This window comes from Oxyura jamaicensis, chromosome 7 (assembly GCF_011077185.1).
Source record: "Oxyura jamaicensis isolate SHBP4307 breed ruddy duck chromosome 7, BPBGC_Ojam_1.0, whole genome shotgun sequence".
Taxonomy (NCBI): Eukaryota; Metazoa; Chordata; class Aves; order Anseriformes; family Anatidae; genus Oxyura; species Oxyura jamaicensis.
Genome location: NC_048899.1, coordinates 1,756,630 through 1,774,658, shown reverse-complemented (window position 1 = coordinate 1,774,658; position 18,029 = coordinate 1,756,630). Strand labels below are relative to the sequence as shown.

The 18,029-nt window shown below is 40.0% G+C and overlaps 1 protein-coding gene across 5 annotated transcripts in view; it reads right to left on the bottom strand.

The window, feature by feature from the left end:
- HECW2 (HECT, C2 and WW domain containing E3 ubiquitin protein ligase 2) overlaps positions 1 to 18,029 on the bottom strand; it is a 197,307-nt gene that overhangs the window by 61,413 nt on the left and 117,865 nt on the right. For 4 of the 5 annotated variants that reach the window (XM_035332233.1, XM_035332232.1, XM_035332231.1 and 1 more), the window contains exons 3-5: positions 16,396 to 16,503; positions 4,693 to 4,787; positions 647 to 722 (exon numbers count right to left, since the gene is read on the bottom strand). In XM_035332233.1, the coding sequence (XP_035188124.1) occupies positions 647 to 722; positions 4,693 to 4,787; positions 16,396 to 16,503 (279 nt within the window). Of the gene's footprint in view, positions 1 to 646; positions 723 to 4,692; positions 4,788 to 9,684; positions 9,704 to 16,395; positions 16,504 to 18,029 lie in introns of those variants that run through there. The other variant, XM_035332235.1, reaches the window with a different exon arrangement.

Sequence of the window (18,029 nt, the reverse complement as noted above, 5' to 3'; positions counted from 1 at the left end):
TCTACAATGTATTAGTGCTATACTGATGAACTGCTGCAAGACCATATCAATGCATATTGTCTTCTGCTCTACTCCTACAGCCTTTAAATGTTTTATTTGTCTGCTCCTCAGTATTCAGAAACATTTTTTTCTGTCTTCACTGAAGTTGAATATGCTCTAGTCTTACAGGACTTCCTGGGGAATAAAGTGCTAATCAAAACAAGTGAGGCTGGTAGAGTGTATCCCTCAGCTATTTTACTGTAGTGACAGCTTAGCTCTGTCTGTTACAAGTAAAGATTTCTTTTCTTTTTAAACCACTACTTGCAGCCATTGCTTTGTTACTACTTTCTTAAAAGTGACAGAACCAGCTTGCATTTTATCTCAAAGCTAATTTCTTTGTTGTTGTTGTTCGTTGCACAAACTAGAAATTTTTGCAAATTTCTCATGCTGAGATTCATCAAACTCATTTCTTTCATTCCTGGAGATTTGTCAATCTGGCTTGTTTTCAAACAGAAGTTCTAAAGAAATGGTATATTTCAAGCCACTAGAGTGTGCTCCTAGAGAAGCTAAGGAAGAAAAGTGCGCTATTTTTAAAGATTTTTAGAAGATCTATTTATTTTTTTATAAAAATAATCTGTAAAAAGCGTATTTGCGTTGTCTTTTTTACCTGATAGGGTAAAGCTGACTAACTTCCGAGAGTGCTGGGCTCCAGAAGCACCTTCATCCGTGCCTTCTACTCCCATCTGAAGAGGAGAAAGAAAGAACATGCCACAGAAGTTTTCATCTGCTTTATACATTATTGAAGATGGTTATGCAACTGCATAGAGGCATGCATGGGAAGAATTAGACCAATTATTGCCTGTTACCAGGGACGAAGCTACAGCATCCATTTCTAGGGAGATATTATTTACACCACACCGTGTTAATACACTAGCCCTTGGAATCTTCCAAAGAGAAAACCAGTCACAGAAAGGGAAACGGTATTTTCTTGTGGGTTTCATTTTTATAAAATAAAATCAACCGTATGGACTGGAAATATATATATGAAAGCATGAGCTAGCCAGTGACAGCATGTGTAACTTTGGTCACTTTTCACAAGTGGGCAATTTACCATGCAAAAAAAAAAAAAAAAAAAGGCAATGGAATCAATGAGATCAAAAACCTTCAGATTTATGAATGAAAGGTCTTTGTAAATGGAAAATTACATCATCGATATAAATACAAATGTCATCTAACAGCTATGCTTATACTGCACATATATTCAGGTTTGGTTTCTACAGAAATCTCTGGCTAGGTAAAAGCATTACCTCAAAATAAAAGGCTTCTCATGTATTAATGTCTAAATTGCTATACCCACAGAACAGTTCCTTCAGCTGACAGACAAATTTCTCTCCAGACAGAGATGTGCATCCAGCTGAATAATCTAACGTAAAAACATCAATGGAGCTAGACTGAAAGTCAAACGGTTCTCCACGTAGGCAGTGCACTCACTCCCAGACAGAGATTACACACAGTGTGCTAAAAAAGCCTCATCCAAAAAGCTTTATATTAGTGAGAAAATAGGAAGTCATCCGACTATTAAACAAAATAAGCTGATAACAAACTTGTACACCTGTGGGTGGAAGTATGTAAAGCAGCTTTTAGCACCTGAACAGTTGTCTGAAAGCAGAACTAGAAGCTATGGGACTGAAAATATTTCTGAAGCTGTGGTGGCCAGACTAGAAAGTGCAGTCCATGAGAAAACCACTAAACAATAGCAAAAGGACTTTTGACTTGCTTTAAGCATTATCACGAGCTTTCAAATACTTCCCATAATGATTAGCAAACAAAAGCACAATCAGAACAAACGCTGGGTGCAATTGATGCTGACGGATTTATTCTGTTGCACAATTCCCATGCTTAGCATATAAAAGCAGTCAAGCCAATAAAGCGATACAGAAACCATGGTGACGTTGACATTTGGCATCCCCATAGGCCTCAGCAGCCTCGTGAGGGAACAGACTGTGTCAGGAAGTTGCACTGCTCCCCGCCCGGCCGGTTTCCTGTCCTCGTCGCTGCGGTCGTGATTCACCGTCATTTTCAGGGACGAGCTTTTCTCACCAGAACGCTCTCAGCTCTCTCACCTCCCCACCGAGCACGGTATCATTACTCCCACAACTTCGTAAGGATACACAAGCAGTGGCAGCTGGTAGTAAAATTATGAGGGCATTGAAAACACACCGGGTTAACTCCATCCCGACCTGCATCCTCCTGCTTTCGGAGGGTTGCTCTGGAAGCAAGAATGGGCCAGTCCCACTGGGAAGGAGAAGCCAAGCAGGCAGGGTTTCAAGAACTCTGCACATATCAGTGTGCTCTACTTGACTCCTTCCGACAGGCATTGATTTCTTGTTAAGAACCCTACGCATCAACAAAAAGGTCTTCCTCTTCCTGTATGTATCTTTCCACTACATCATGGACTACAAATAACATTGTTTGCTATGATTGCTAATCATTGCTTTAGTATGTTTTACAGAAAATATGATTTGCCCACAATTCAGCTATAAAACTAATTACAACAGTGTTCTCTAGCACTTCCACAGTTTCATTCATTTTATGCCATTTTCCAGCTCCATTATGATCCGAACAGCAGGTTCCGTTTTTCTGCACCAATTGCAAGACTTGATCCCACCAGACACACTTGCATTTTGGCACTACAAAGGCTATCTCACCTGGTGTAAGGAAGTGCTTCTGAATACTAAATCAGATCTCGCTTTTCCTCTAGCTGAAATGAACACAATATTAACTGCTCATCCAAAAGCAAGATGAGCTGAAATTCCTGGTGTAATATTCCATCAGCATGAGGAAAACCAGAAATGGATCTCCCACCAAACCATGCAATGCAAAAATTCAGCATGGTCCAAGTAAGCAGGTAACTTATCACAGCTTAAATAAAAACAAACAAACAGAAGGAATGGGCATGCCTCGACTTTTACCACTCTCAGGACCATCGTATCTGTCACAAAAGACATGACACACACAGTGCTTAAGCTTAACACCAAAACCAGGAAAATGTTAGGAGGTATTAAAGCTTAACAATAGGTGTACTTATGTATAACTAACCCAGTAAGATATTTTATAGGAGGCGTCATAGGAGCTATCATATGGCATTCTCATCAGTGAAACTATCAGCTCACTATTACTGGAAGTCTGTGTTGTTAGAGCAAACAAAACTGTTTACATAAAATTACACCTTCCATCAGGAGTACAAATTCTGTAGAATACCCAGGATCCTGTGCTACTTTTCAAAGAAAACAAAACAAAACAAAACAAACAAACAACAAAAAAAAACCTTCCATAGTGACAGCAGGTTAACCCCACAAGACGGACCAATGACTCTGACAGATGGGTTTTCAGGTAACTCCCAAGTAAATAAATGCATATTCAGAGAGAGGAGTTCAGATGTCTTTTTGCGTAACTAGTCTTGAAAAAATACCACTAAGTGGCTTGTATGCCAGGACCAAGAAAATACACAAGCTTAAATGGTTTCTTCATTACTTTGAGATGCTTATTTTTTATTTAAAAACAGAACATAAAACAATCAGGCTAGCTTTCATTCAGTAGTTTATAAACTTATATTAAAGACAGTTGCTGTCGAGCTCACTAACTGTAGCACATTTTCTTCTATAAAGTATCAAAAGCTCCTATGCCTGCTGAGAACATCTATTGTTCATAGGTCTAACTATTAAATGATGCTGTCATTTAGGTCAGGAATTCTAATAGAAAGAAAAAACATTTGGTATAACGAGACATAGTCCATGACAGCACATGCCGTATCACATTGCCATAACATTCACTTGTACAAGAATTTACAATGCTGAAGAACCGCAAGATCAGAATAAAAGTAAGCAGCTTAAATCAGTTGTGCTCTACAGTATCCTCAACACTGTAGCTGTCAAGACACCATCCTGACAGATATAATCTTAAATACTTAGCAGGTATTATCAATGAATCAAATGTACTGTGAGACTTTATGTCAGCTGAAGATCTAGCCTATTAGATGAATTACATCCATCAAATGCACCTGGATACAAGTTTGAAAGGTTCTGCTTAGAGTTTTGGAAGGTTCTTATTCTTAATGGTATTTATTTAAACAACTAAAAAACTCCTTTAAAACTTCTAGGATTTCAAAAGTGCAAGTAATGAAATTGTAATAAGGCAAAAATAAACCGTGAAAGTCAGAGAATTATCTAAATTTCAATGGTATATGAACACTCAAAAAATTCAATAATTTCTGCAGCAGCAGAGTTTTGTATGGTCTTTTTTTATATATACTAGTAATTGCTATCTCAGCAACAGTTTCATTTTTAATAATAACAAATAAGTGGGGACTTCCGATAAGAATTCTGTTTGAATTAGATAACCAGTGTGAAAAATTTCTAATATGGTGTTAAATTACATCAAACTGCCAGCATTAATATTGAAAGCAAGTAAAATGAGATTGTTATCATAAAAGATTTCATTTCAACTTGGTGATTTTTACCATCATTTTATCATGAAAAATACCAAACCACGAAAAGCATTTCCTAATTTAGGTGACCGTTGTCATACAATCTCTCTCTCTCTCTCTTTTTCCAAAAGTTGCAGTTAATAATAAAACTAGAAGACTTATATTGATAGGTTCGTCTGGCAGTTAACATCGGATGCAAATACAATGAACAAATAGGTTAAACTTACCATCACAGCAGGGTTTTTCACAGTGATACATGGAGTAGTAGCTCGGAGGGCTCCACTAACACCATGATAGTATTTAAAACAGATCTTTATTTCGGCTAGAAAACAAGACAAAAATTACATTAAATCCTCTGTGACTGACAGTAGGCAAAAGACAGACAACTAAAGGAACATGTGTATGGGAAGTTGCAGCTCAATTCTGTTCATTGCGCGTGAGTTTAGGCTGATTCACCAGTACAGTTCACTGGTACATCTTTGCTGTAAAAGCACACAGTAACTGTAAGTGAAATGCATTTTCTTTTGACCTGTAGAACAGGACTGCAGACAATCAGGATACAGATTCAGGATACATTTCCCAGGATTGTAATACAACCCTATTTGCTGTAAGTAAACTGTGCTTTTTAGTCTGAGTTGACTCTTAGGAGATATAGGAGAAATCATTAGATCATCTACTGTGATCATTATTGTGCTCTTTGCTGCTCTTTCTCCACTTCTCAAAATTAATATTGACATACGGACTCCAGAACTATACCCAACACCTAGCATCAGCCTCACCAAAGCTGAATGAGAGGGATTGTTCCCAGGTCCTACCAGATGCTCCTCTCTCTCAAGAAATGCAGTAGAGCTCTAGTCACAGGTTACACAGCAAGTTGATGTTAAGGTGTGGCATACACTCACTGACGCTGCAGGCATGGCCGGAATGTCTTTCATTCTGAAGCCAGCAGTATCAAAATGGATCTTATTTGGTTGTGCCCAGCTTGATAGTTCATTCTATATGGACCTCAGATTGCTTTTATCCAGGTGAAACCAGTATAAACCCCAGATTTATTTTCAAACAGACAATTAAAATATTTAAAAGCACTGCATTTCTTTCAGTAACTCCTGCAGAGCCCTTTACTATCATTTAGCATGCCTATCCAAAAATACCCTTGATCCTTGTAAAATAAGAAGGTAGTAATAAGAGACATAACTTGAGCATGAGATAAAATATTATAAAATTCAGTTTCTTATCACTTGGATTCTGCATTAGCCCTAGAGATATCCTGACATTCTGGTAGGAATGGAGATCCAAGTACAGTTGTTCATGGTGGAAAGCTATTAACATGCTGTTCAGAGCGCTCTTTAAAGCTTATTCTGTATGGATACGATCCATCACTCAGTGATCTGCCTTTAGAAATACTTTAGCAGGAAATTAAGAATAGAGCAGCTGGTTATCTACTCTTTGCGTATTCTGCAGGTTGTATTTCTGCTACTATTTCAATATAATCATTATGAAAAAGACTTACTGAACTATTTCCTACTAGCTTGATTCTTGCCAGACTTTGGAAGAAGTTGCATGATACGTATCTGAAGGAAGCTTGAAGCATTTTATACTGGAACACAGGAAACGTTTCAGCATGCTTCTGGTCCCACTGAATAAAGTTTTGTTTGCTAGACTGCATTTGCTGCAGACAAAAGAGTATTATGTTTCAGCAAAGCCCGACCTCTACTGTTGTTCCTCTGCATGCTTCTACCATAGCAGCACAGCTATAATTACAGCTGCCCTTGATCCTGTGGGATTTTCCCTATCTGGAACAATCTCCCTGTTTTCCTTCCCCACTGGAACAACTCTTCTGTAGGAGGTTGATGAGGGTTCACCTCTGGGTACAGATATCACCATGGCCAGACAAAAATGGCCACAGGCAGGCACAAATTACAGCAACCGGTTTGGACAGAACCGGAGGGTGTGCATAGAAGTATTGGCAGTTCAACTCCTTTCACTTGGTTTAACAGCATGTTGGAAGTCCAAAAATATAAACCTGCATGTACTGAATATGGCTGTGGGACATGATTCGTTTAGGGCTAAGGGACTTCATCACTGCAAGATAAAATGCCCACTTATCCCTACTCAGAAGGATGAAAAATCCATCCCCCAAGTCTGCTCAGCCAAGAAGTTTTTTTGTTTTGTTTTGTTTTTTTTTTTTTTTAATTTTAATTTTTAATTTGCTGCAGTAAGTCAACATTCATTTAAGAGAGAGGATGCACCTCAGAACTGACCTTCAAAGGCAGGAGCTGGGCTCACAGGGAGGGAGGAGGTGGAAGAACTTCTGATCCCTTCTCCTCCTACTCTCAATTTGTCACTTCAGAAAAAGAAGCTAGCACTGGAAAAGCTATCAGCTGCTGCTCCTATTTGCAGGCAGCCCGTAACGCAGACACAAGTTTGTTATACATTCCCACTACACTGGCACTTAGATTCTCCTGCAGGCAGAAATGCAATACTACAAGCTTTGGATCCTTGGATTTCTTCCTCTCAGTGACTTCTACAAACATGCAGTCCTCTCCAACACCTGTATGTGGCTGGTGGTAGAAGACAACATCTGATTCAAGAAATAGATCCGACAATCCATTTCATACAAACTGCATTTAGATTTAAAAAAAAAAAAAAAAAAAAAAAAAAAAAAAGCTTAGAAAAAGTATTAGAAAAAGAGAAGTTAAGACATGACATCTGGAGACAGCTACTCTTACCAAGAGAAGAATCATTGATTTGGTTTGGGCTTTATACAGCTCTACACACAGGAACCTTAGAGGTGCAGTTGGCATTGTGTCACTGGGATTAACAGAGGAGAAGCTGCGCTTGAAATTCAGCATGAAATTGAAAAATGGGCTATGTGGCATGCTTATGCCAGATATTGCTGATGTGAATATAGGTTTGCAAAATCAGATCTTGTACACAGCAAGAATACAGTGCCCTCACAGAACCAGAGGCAGCTGATTTTTTATATACATACATATATTTATATATATATATATATAATAGTGCTAAAAACTACAATTACTAAAGAAATCTCAGAGGAATCCTGTCAATTCAAAAAAGCTGAGTATGTAGCTCGTTGACATTTCTTCTGTGTTATCAGAAAAACTGTGATTTGTGTATTTGTTCTTTACGTCTGATGGATTTCTCTGCCCCAGACATATTGAAAATAGGTGTCTGTGCCTGCTCCTGATAGAACACCTCTCTACTTCTTACATATAAATAAGACCCCAAAAATACAAACAAATCTTCAGAAACAGTAAGCTCCTGCAAACAGGACTTGAATATTTAGAAAGCTGAGTTCATACCATATTAATACACAGGCTTCCTCTCAGCTGTTCCATAGTACCAACTGCTGAATAGCATGCATCACCTACAGTTTTCATAGTTTCTTTTATTCCTCCTGGCACCTCGTTTTCAGGTGTTTCCTTTAAGTGTAAACTTGCCCTTCTCTTGTTTTTCTTTCCTACTACTGCTTCCCCCAACAAGTTAATCAGCTTGCTTTGTATGTGATCTGTACTGAAAAATTTAACAGCAGTAAATCCAGCGAGGGAAAGACACTTGTACCTGACCACGGGACTATTTGCTGTCTGCTTGATTAAAGAAAAATGTGACCTTGCAGAACAAAAACCATTTTCATTCATGGGAAAAAGTGACTGTACCTAGCTCTCCGTTCTTGCTGCCACACGTCCCATTGTCCCTGATGTTCCTCCAGACATCACACAGACCGCGAGGAATTCCTAAGCGACCAGACATTTCCTCTTCATTTAAAAATAGGACAAAATGAAATCGGGGTGTCTACGATTGTTTGAAAGATATCGCAGAGCCGTATGAAAAGGGATACATGTTAATTCATGTGGATAAGACCATAATACCCTTCTTTAAAAGCTAATAGCTGTTAACATTTTATAACCATAGTTTTATAGCTCAAGTCCTTTACATAAAAATGTTGGAATTAAGAAAGGTGTCACTTAAGAAAGGTGTCACTTAAGAAAGGTGTCACTTAAGAAAGGACTCAAACAGCGATATCTAAATTTCAGAAGAACTCCTGCCTGATATGCAGCGTAACGCTGTACTTCCCTCTGGACCATGCACTCTTCCCTCTTCAATAACAGAGAGATCTGTTTATACAAAATAATAGTTTGCTTTTAAAACATCAGTAGTTCCCCATGTTCTCTGTGTGTTTCCTGCCTTTAATATTTTATCTTTGCCTTTAAATAACTGCTTTAGGATAAAAAGATACCTATAAGACATAAAGCTGGAATACATAAACACAAATATCATGCTAGAAGAATGCATTCTTCCCAGGAGACCAATAATTCAGGAAAACAAATTCATTAAGAACAGGTTGTTCTTATATATATGAGAGGTGGAGCTGCCCCACACTCCACTGAGAAGGGATGGCAGAGACACCTCCAGAAAATAAGTCAAATCCTTGCTGGCTTGCAATGGCCTGATGAGCGGCGCTCCCTGCTAGCTGCACAGAAAGAGCACAGCAGCTCGTAGCTCCTGGACTCTGCAGCGAGATGCCAGGAGTCACTTAAGCTGAATCCATGGCTCTCTGCAGATATAAAAATATGTCCCCACACTAAGAAAAAGCTGACATCACAGAAACTCGTATAAAAAGGTATGAGAACACGTTTTGCAAAGCATTTAAGAAAACTCTGGTACAAAGCAACAAATTCAACACAAAACATAGATCACTCACATTCAGATTTTACAAATGTATAAAGGGAGAAGTAATCCAGGGCAAAAACACCGGGTTAAACCCTAATTTTTCCCAGCTGAACACAAAAAGCCTATAAAGAAGCCAAGAATTTAGAAGTGCTCTGCACAACCTGTCAGTTGAATTTATTTTCTTAGCTTGACTGTTCATTAAATACAACCTTCTTGTTCAAGTATTTAGCGCTCTTTCCACTGCATCATTTTAACCAAGCATCTCTTGGATTACTTCCTCCTCCTACCAGCACAGCACAGCAGCAGCAGAGCAAGTGCCAAAGCAGGCTGCCTCCTGGCATTCTCCCTCAGCAGGTTTATCACAAAGTTTATTTTACAGAAGGAAGGATTAAAAAAAAAAAAAAAAAAAAAAAAAAAAAGGAAAGTGATTTAAGCAGAATTACAGAGAGATTTCTTTCGTGGTCTTTCTGCACCTAACCAGCTTCAAAGGAAGCCACTAAGCAACAGTTGCTCAAATACCAGCTTACCTGTCCCTGCCGCCCGCACTCACTTTGCTGCAGCTCTGAGACATTTCTGCTTACAGTCATGAGCCTGCCTGTTACATTCCAGTTTGGCAAAAAGGTTAACCTAACCTTTAAAACAAAGCACTGGGCTATTATGTGCTTAAGGAAGTCAACAAGGCTTGCCACAAATTGTAAAAAACACAAGACAAAACCCTATTTCAGTTATTTGTGATACACAAAAATAGCTAGTAAGAGACAACAGATATAAATAGCAGAAGTATAATAAAAGTATTTCTTACTCAGGGAACAAGTTTATAAATAGGGTTGGGACGATAACCACGAGAAGCATAGTGCCCGGGGAGAGTGCTGGAAGGGCACTGGTTACACAGCACCACCCAGGCAAGCATCCCCGGCTCAGAACAAGTCAGTGTGAGGAAAATACGATTTTCACAATTTCATTTAAATGGTCAAAATATAAACACTGGGTACGAGTAACAAGTTACATTGATAAAGCATTTATTAGCACTGACCATTGACCGATGTTTTGGGCAGAGCACTGAACTGTGCTCCTACCCCTACTAGACAATAGCAACAACTCTTCATGAGAGCAGCCCTTTAAAGCTAAAAGCACATCAAGTTCAATTATGAAACCCATTTGTTTTTCTTCAATCTATATTAGTTTTTTATATATATATATTTATATAAATAAAAAGGGAGCTAGGAGTGCACTCTTCTAACTGCAAAGTGCAGCAAATTTCCATCTTGGTACGCTATTTTTACAAACTTTGTAATTTCATCGTAATGGGCACTGAATACAGAGAACTCTATATAAAACCTCATTTGTAACGTGATATTGTATAACGCAAACACATGTATCATCACCACGCTTTCTGAATATATCTCAGAGTCATGCCACAAAAGTGAGAGTTTAAGGACAAAATAGAAACAGTCTGTGCAGTCACCCAGCCGAGCACTGCAGCGTGGCACCAGCAGTGATTTAACCACAAACATCCCAAGAGTGATTTGGAAGTGATTCATGCGACAAGACTGGCAGCGTCTGGATGAATCCCAACAGTCGCCACTATGGATTATTTTTCAAGATATAAGGAAAATATATGCCAATCAATGTTTATATTCTATTCACAGCAATGGCTACGCCATCAAACGTTGTAAGTAATAACAAACGTACACTGCAAGTAAAGTAGGTGAAGGCCTTTCTTGGGGATGCTGTTAATTAATACACATGGGACCAAGACCATATAAACACAAGTCAATAGGACATTATTGCTCGATTCAGGTAACTCAGTCTCAAAGGAAGCTCTGGGCCTGCACCTGTATCAATAAACCAAGCAAGTACGGACTCAAGTACAAACACACGACCATCCATACTGCTGAACCGTCACTGAGCATCCCCGACACTCCTGTCCCATGTGCTGGGGAAGGGAGGACGGGCTGGCTGTATGGACACAAGCGCCATGCTGTGCCACTTGCTCCCGGCAGCAGAAAACACACCATGGTCTGTTCTAACTACTAGGAAGTTTGCAGGTTTAAGTCCTAGGGACTTTGTGCCTACGGAAGTCCATAAGCACTGCAGTTACGTGTTGCCTCACAGTGACCACACTACACCAGTTCTCCCCCGTGGCACATCCAACACAACCTATCCTTGCCCACATTGCAGACCTCAAAGCTGCAGTTTGCCTGTGAGAGGCAGCTCTTACCAACCAGTCTTCAGAACACCTCAAGCTTTTTTTAAAGCTGGTATGCTTTTTCTATCACCAAGATTTCCATGGATCATTTCAACTCCATCTTTCTGCTTCCTCTGTTCTCCACAAGGAATGCCATCACCTCTGCTCCAACAGCCCCGAAAGGAAGCCGTTGCCATCCTGAGCTCCCTGTGATGCCCCAAGAAGCTCTCTGCCACGTCAACTCTGCTCCTGGGACAACTGCAGCCTCTCCTGCACCGGACACTAAAAGTCCTGACATAAAGAACTTAACAGCCTGATGTTGTGATAAACACCACATGAGCATAAACATAACCATAAACACACAGGCACTGAGCTGTGTTGCACCTTCACACCGCTGCCATCAATTCAGTGACACACCTTGAACTCGTCCTTTCATTTCACAGCAGAAGGAAGGAATCTGTTTGTAGAGCTGCGGTCACGTCTAGCAATCCTTCTGTAGTCTGTATAGCAAACAGCCTGAGGGAGCCGTCTAGTGAGTCATTGTTTTCCTTTCCCCACATTTTAGCGAACTTCAAAGCAGAAACTCTTAGACACATCTGTTATGGAAGGAAACACCATCTTGGGCACACTGATGCTCACATTCACCTTGTTGAATCTCTGAAGTGACACAGATCCCTTCCGTGCTCACAGTGCACTTCAGCTCCTTCCCCAGGTAAAACAAAGGAGCTCCTGCCTCTGCCAGCTTTGGCTCTGCGGTTCAGAGCCAGTCACTTCATCTGCAGGTGACAGCTAAGGATACCAGCTGCTTGTGGTGGTGAGCTGGGCTTTGAACTTATTCCTTCCGAACTCCTTTCCTCCCCCTCCTCCTCAGCCACTCTCCTCAGAGGCTGCTTGCACTTCTGGAATATATTAAGTTCACCTCTCATTATTTCACCATTGACTCCTTTGATTCTCTCCTCTCTGCATGCAGTTTACGGATTTTTTGGTGTAGTTTTTTTTTTTGAAGCATGTGAGAGTTTTCTTTCATCATCCTAATTTAGTTAATTTGGGTGCTTTGGGGGAATTAATGCCTGTTTTTAGTATGAAGATGGTGAGATTCTCCCCACCTTATTTTCTGAGGGTTGCCTGATCTGAAGAGAGGAGATGGCCTTCAGTTCTGCCTTTACAAGGTGCTTGCTTGGGAAATAGGCGATGGTGGATCTATAGGGAGGGATTGTAAGAGGAATAAACTGAATGACCAGAAAACTGAGTTAAAAGATTGCAGATACACAGTAACATAACATTCAGAAAAAAAAAGTTTAACCAAGGCTTAACTTTAAACATAAGTATAAATTCCACAGACTTCAGTGAAACTATTAATACGTTTATAATTATCCCCATGGAAAAATAGGTTCCCAGCTAAGGCATAAGATGCTTTTTTTTTACAAGGTACAAATCTGAGGATTTCAGAAGGAGCTTGAGGCCCAAACCAGCTGACTCCCACTGATTAACATTAATGAAATTAAAATGGAAATCCTCCTTCTGCATAAGATTCATTTGCATATGGCTTGTTAGTGATGCTATCATCCTCTGCACTCTGCCCTGGAGAGATCTTACATTATGGGTGAAAAGATATGCCATGTCCCTGAGCTCTGACACTGCTGGGAAAAAATGCAACCAAACCCTTTGGGATCATATGCACGCTGACTGATCTCAGCTCATCATTCAACATTAGTAACTTCAGTTTCATCACTTTTCTTGCCAAAAAGACAAACAGCTTCAGGCCAGATTCATTTATCCTAGGCTGAGGATGGACATCGTGTTGAGGATGAGCCAGCAACTGACCTAATCCCGGGCACAGCAAACCACCTCACAGGTTATGTTTGGAGGTGCATGGCCAGCAGACAGATGGAATTTGTTATCCCCTCCTGCTCAGTGCTGGTATGGACACACCTGGACTACCTCACCTAGTTTTGGGTCCCTCGAGTTCAAGAACATGGAGAACATGGAGAGGGGAGAGCAGAAGGCTATGAAGATGGTTGGATTGAGAAAACATGACCTGTGAGAAGAGGCTGAAGGAGCTGGCCTTGTTTAGTCTGCTGCAGAGGAGATTAAGGCAACATCTAACTGCAGCAGTGGTAGTTTGAAAGATATAGTTACAAAGATTACAAATTAAAACTCTTTTCAGTTCTATCAGAAGATTTTAAACCTTGCAACAGCCCCAAATTTAAGCTTCTGAGGTTCAGACTAGATGCCAAGAAAAATCTTCTTTAACTGTAGAAAAGCTGCAGTACTGGAAGCATCCTAAAGCATCTGCAAAATCCCTGTCCCTAAAGGTTTTCAAGACTGAGCTTTAAAAGCCACATCTGACCAGGTAAAGTGTTAGTAATAGTCCCACTCTGAGCAGGAGGTTGGATCAAAGACCTTCAGAGGTCGTTTCCAACCAGCATTTCGACACTGTGATTAATCTCCAGCTGAGTTTAGATTGATCCATTTACACATTTTGTCCATCCTTTTCCCACAGACGCTGTCGTCTCTTATTGGATCTGCTGCTTCAAAAAATCAAAGATACTGCTGCTGATTATACTCCCAGTTCTTCCTTTCATTCCCAGCAAAGCACTGCTGAGTTGGTAACGCTCTGCTGCATGTCATAGCCAGAGGAGTAAATATGACAAACCCCTCATACCGTGACATCTATCTGATACATTCTGCCTCCTGGCAAAGACATTCCTAAACACAAGAAATCTAAAACTGTAGAATTCTTTCCAAAATTTGGAAAATAATGGCAGTCAATGCGTCAGAGATACCTTAACTTCAAGAATCAGGCACATATTTACTGGGGACATGAGCCCTTCCATTTGCCTCTCCCTCTTGCTATGATGGTGCTACAAGGAGTACAAATTGTATCAGCACCAGGGCAGGAGAAGAGCCTAAAGGTGAGCTAAGTTCATCTCCATGGCTGGCCCAGGCTGGGCAGCGTCACTGTTTGCAGACCACAGTGAGAACCGAGGCTGCATCTCTCTTCCCCCAGCCCCCTAGTGCTGCGCAGCAAGAGGCAACCCCACTGAGGTCGTACCTGAACCATGTGGCCACCTGTGCATTCGCCGGGGCTGTGATGTAGTGATGCATCGCAGGGAAATAACGTAACATCATGTAACATAAAGGAGAAGCTGCCTGTACCTGCATCAGAGATGCTCCCCCGCTAAAAGCTAAAAGGAAAAGCCTTGCTGAGCAAACTTTGTCATATATTTGGGGAGTCTCCCAGCTTAAAAAGTGTAATTAGAAATTCAGTATAGCACGTCAGTGCAATTTTTGGCCTCTCACAAGTGTCACCGGTGACATATTTATCTGTCACACACTGTGCTATAGCAGCATATGCTCATAAACATTCCTTTTTACAGCTCTCAGCTGCTGTGTAATTGCTCCTCTTTTGTTCATAGTATGGCAGTAAAACTGTTAATTAGTAAAGCTAGCCACAAGCAAGGAACACATATCCTTCTCTCTTTATATCAGTTGCTTGCAAAGTCCCAAGTCTGTTGAAACTGTTTTTAATTCAAAACTGCTAATTCTTGAAGCATTAACCTAGGTTACTTATTCACATGAACTAAGAGCCTCGTTTCCACACATGACAGAGCAATGCTAAAGGATACAAACCAGCTGAAGGATACAAACAAATATCCTTGAAGTCAAACTGCCAGTACAGGCAACAATATTGGTATAAGTATATGTAAGAGAAAGAAGAGGCAAGGAACCCTTCTAACATAGCCTTTAATCTGCTTTAATGACACTGTCTTTGGCACCAGGAAAGTTTTTGTTTTTGTTTTTGTTTTTTAAATCCTTATTATTTTATTGACCTTCATCTTCAGTTCAACCATTTTTTTCCTGTAGTAAGTTTGAAATTGATTTTGATTTTATCCCATTAAACCTTTATTTTTTTTCCTCATCAAAAAAATGTGCTGTGTAATGCATAGATTCACTTGGCAATGTTCAATGACAACTTCTAGAAAGAAGAATTTTTAATTATTTACAGGCCAAGGGTTCCAACACCTCTTAAAATGCATGTATTCATGTTATATCCATTAATTGGAAGAAAAATTTCTGCCAAAACCTACAGTTAGCAGCACTGCAGTGTACAATGAAGAAATGGAGTGGGAGTATACATATATACTTGAATTTATGGAGATTCATTACTGTGAGGCTAAACAGGTGGTAGAGCAGCTCACAGCTCTTTTGGGACTGATTGCCACTTTGATGATACTCATATCAGAGCTTCCAACAAGCTCATACGCAGTGTTCTAGAATTAAAACATCCAGTTTCTGCAGGGGATCATATACTTCAGACAGTAGAATTACTCCTTTTCGTTAAAAAGCAAACAACAAAGCAAAAATATCTCACAGCAGAGTGGCTTGCTTCCCACAAATCCTGGTCATCTAACAAAGTGGTGAAGGGCTGTGATGTGAAACTTGGCTACCAATGCTCTTCCTGCAGAGCTCAGCTGAAGAGCATTGCTTCCAGTCACACCAAGATTCAATCTTTCAAAACCATCCAATGGTTTCCCAGTGTAATGAAACGTCAGTTGAGAAATCCTGATGCAACTGGACAAGAGGCTGGCACTTCCCGTAGACAAATCTAACCTTCATACTAACACATACTAGCAAGAACTATTGCTTTTTTATCTTTTCCTTCATGTGCATTTACCATTAATGCTTTGACCAGCTGAAATTTTAAACTTCCTAGGAAGGTACTTTCAATGCATATTTACTACATAACATTGAACAAGGCAATTTTTTGTTCCCTTAAATTGAAGTACATTGTCCAAGAACATCCCTGAAACACAAATGCAGTTCTGAGCTCAACTTTTTCTTTTTTGTAAACTCTATAACCGTTTTTTTGTCACTCCATTTTTTGTAATGTCTGGCAAACACATTGAAAAATAAGCTGCTGCTTAGAAATATATGATCAATTTCTTTGGTTTATCCGGGTTTGACAAAATGCACACCTAGCAGTATCTGGATGGTTTCCCTTGACCCAATGGCATGCTTGCCTTACACTGGATAAATATGTACTCACATTCCATAAAATAAGGGCCAGGTTCAATTCGCCATACAATTTGGCCTTTCTGTGTGCCAGTCACTCCACGATTTTTGGAATCCCAGAAATTGGCTGGAGAGTTCTCATCTGTAAGAGGAAAGAAAAAAAAAATCTCACATAGTATTTAGCATTTATAAAAGCAGGGTTGCTTTGATTGTTTGTTTGTTGTTTAGTTCAAGAGGCCCAGACATAAAAAATAAGTTCTGTTAAAATAAATAACTAAATATAAAAGCAAACTGGCAAAAGGCAAATGGCTTCTCTTTTACAGTTGATAGATAGATCAATTTATGCAGCGTGAGCAGACATACATACAACCAAAGTAAATATATGGTTTCCTGTAAGAGGTGGCCTGCCAAGGTAAAGCATTAAATCCCAAACTTCCCTGCCTCAATAGACCAGCTATTGGGAATGTATAGCTGCCTGTCAATTCATCACAGAGTTGCCACAAGATATTATACAGTGGTCTTGCTCTGTGCTGTGGAAATCTAGCATTTTCTCCTTAGCCATGATGTATGGAATTGGGGTTAGAGGTATCAGGACTTGATTTATTTTTTAGAGGATTCCTGCCGTTTAGAAACTGGTGAGAATATGTTTATACATACACCAAAAAAGCTGACACGTTCAATTTCCTGGCATGTATGGTATTACCACCTATCAGTAAACTAGAGTCAGAGGTACAAAGAACTGTCACTTAGTAAGCAAGAAAAACAAATGAGCAATTCAGTGCAATACATTCAAAAGAGGAGAACTGAGAAGTAAACATTAAGTCTCTGAAGATCAGCTTAGCACTATCAGTATTTTCCCCTCCCTGAGAAACCTTTTTGTCCTAACAGTAACAAAAACAGATCTTGGGGTTTGTTTCCTACTTAGCAGCCTGGGTTCAGACACCCAGCATGCTATCTGAATGAAGCAAAAACAGAGGGAGAAGCTGTTTGAAAGGGCACAAAGACAGTTATCATGGCCCAGAGGAAGCTGACATAAATCCAGCTTCTTTTGTACAGAAAGTTCTTTGGAAGTATGCATCGTGAAATGTTACAAGTGCATTTACACAGCTGTTAGACAAACATACCTGCTGCCTCCAATATGACGTCCTAATTCCTTCCAGTAGTACTTAGTAACTTCACTCTCAAAATAAATAAATAAATAAATAAAATTCCTGTTTTATAACACTACTTCGAGTGCATTCTGCAATCTTTAGCAAAAACTTAGTCTCCTGTAGCTTTGTTCAGGAAGCTCTTAACCATTCAAGCCCACTTTCTTTGTACTTTGATAAGAAGTCCCACATAAGCCTAAGGAACTGTCATTCATGTCATTTCAAAAATCCATACACTATTTATGAAAGAATAATTGACGATGCCGCTTCATTACTTTTACCTTAAAATACACGAAAGCTTCTCTTTCTTCATTTCATCTGACCAAGCACCTCAGCGCACGCGTTACACCACTGTATTAGGGTTAGTGCGGTCCGCGCGCCCGCATCCCACTGAACTGGCCTGCAAAGCACTGCCCGGCCAGCACCGGGGGCTCTGCCTGCTCAAGAGCCAGTTCCACGCCCGGGTCACAACCTGAGAGATCTCTGCAGTCGAAAGGCAGCCGGGGCAATCCACTGAGAT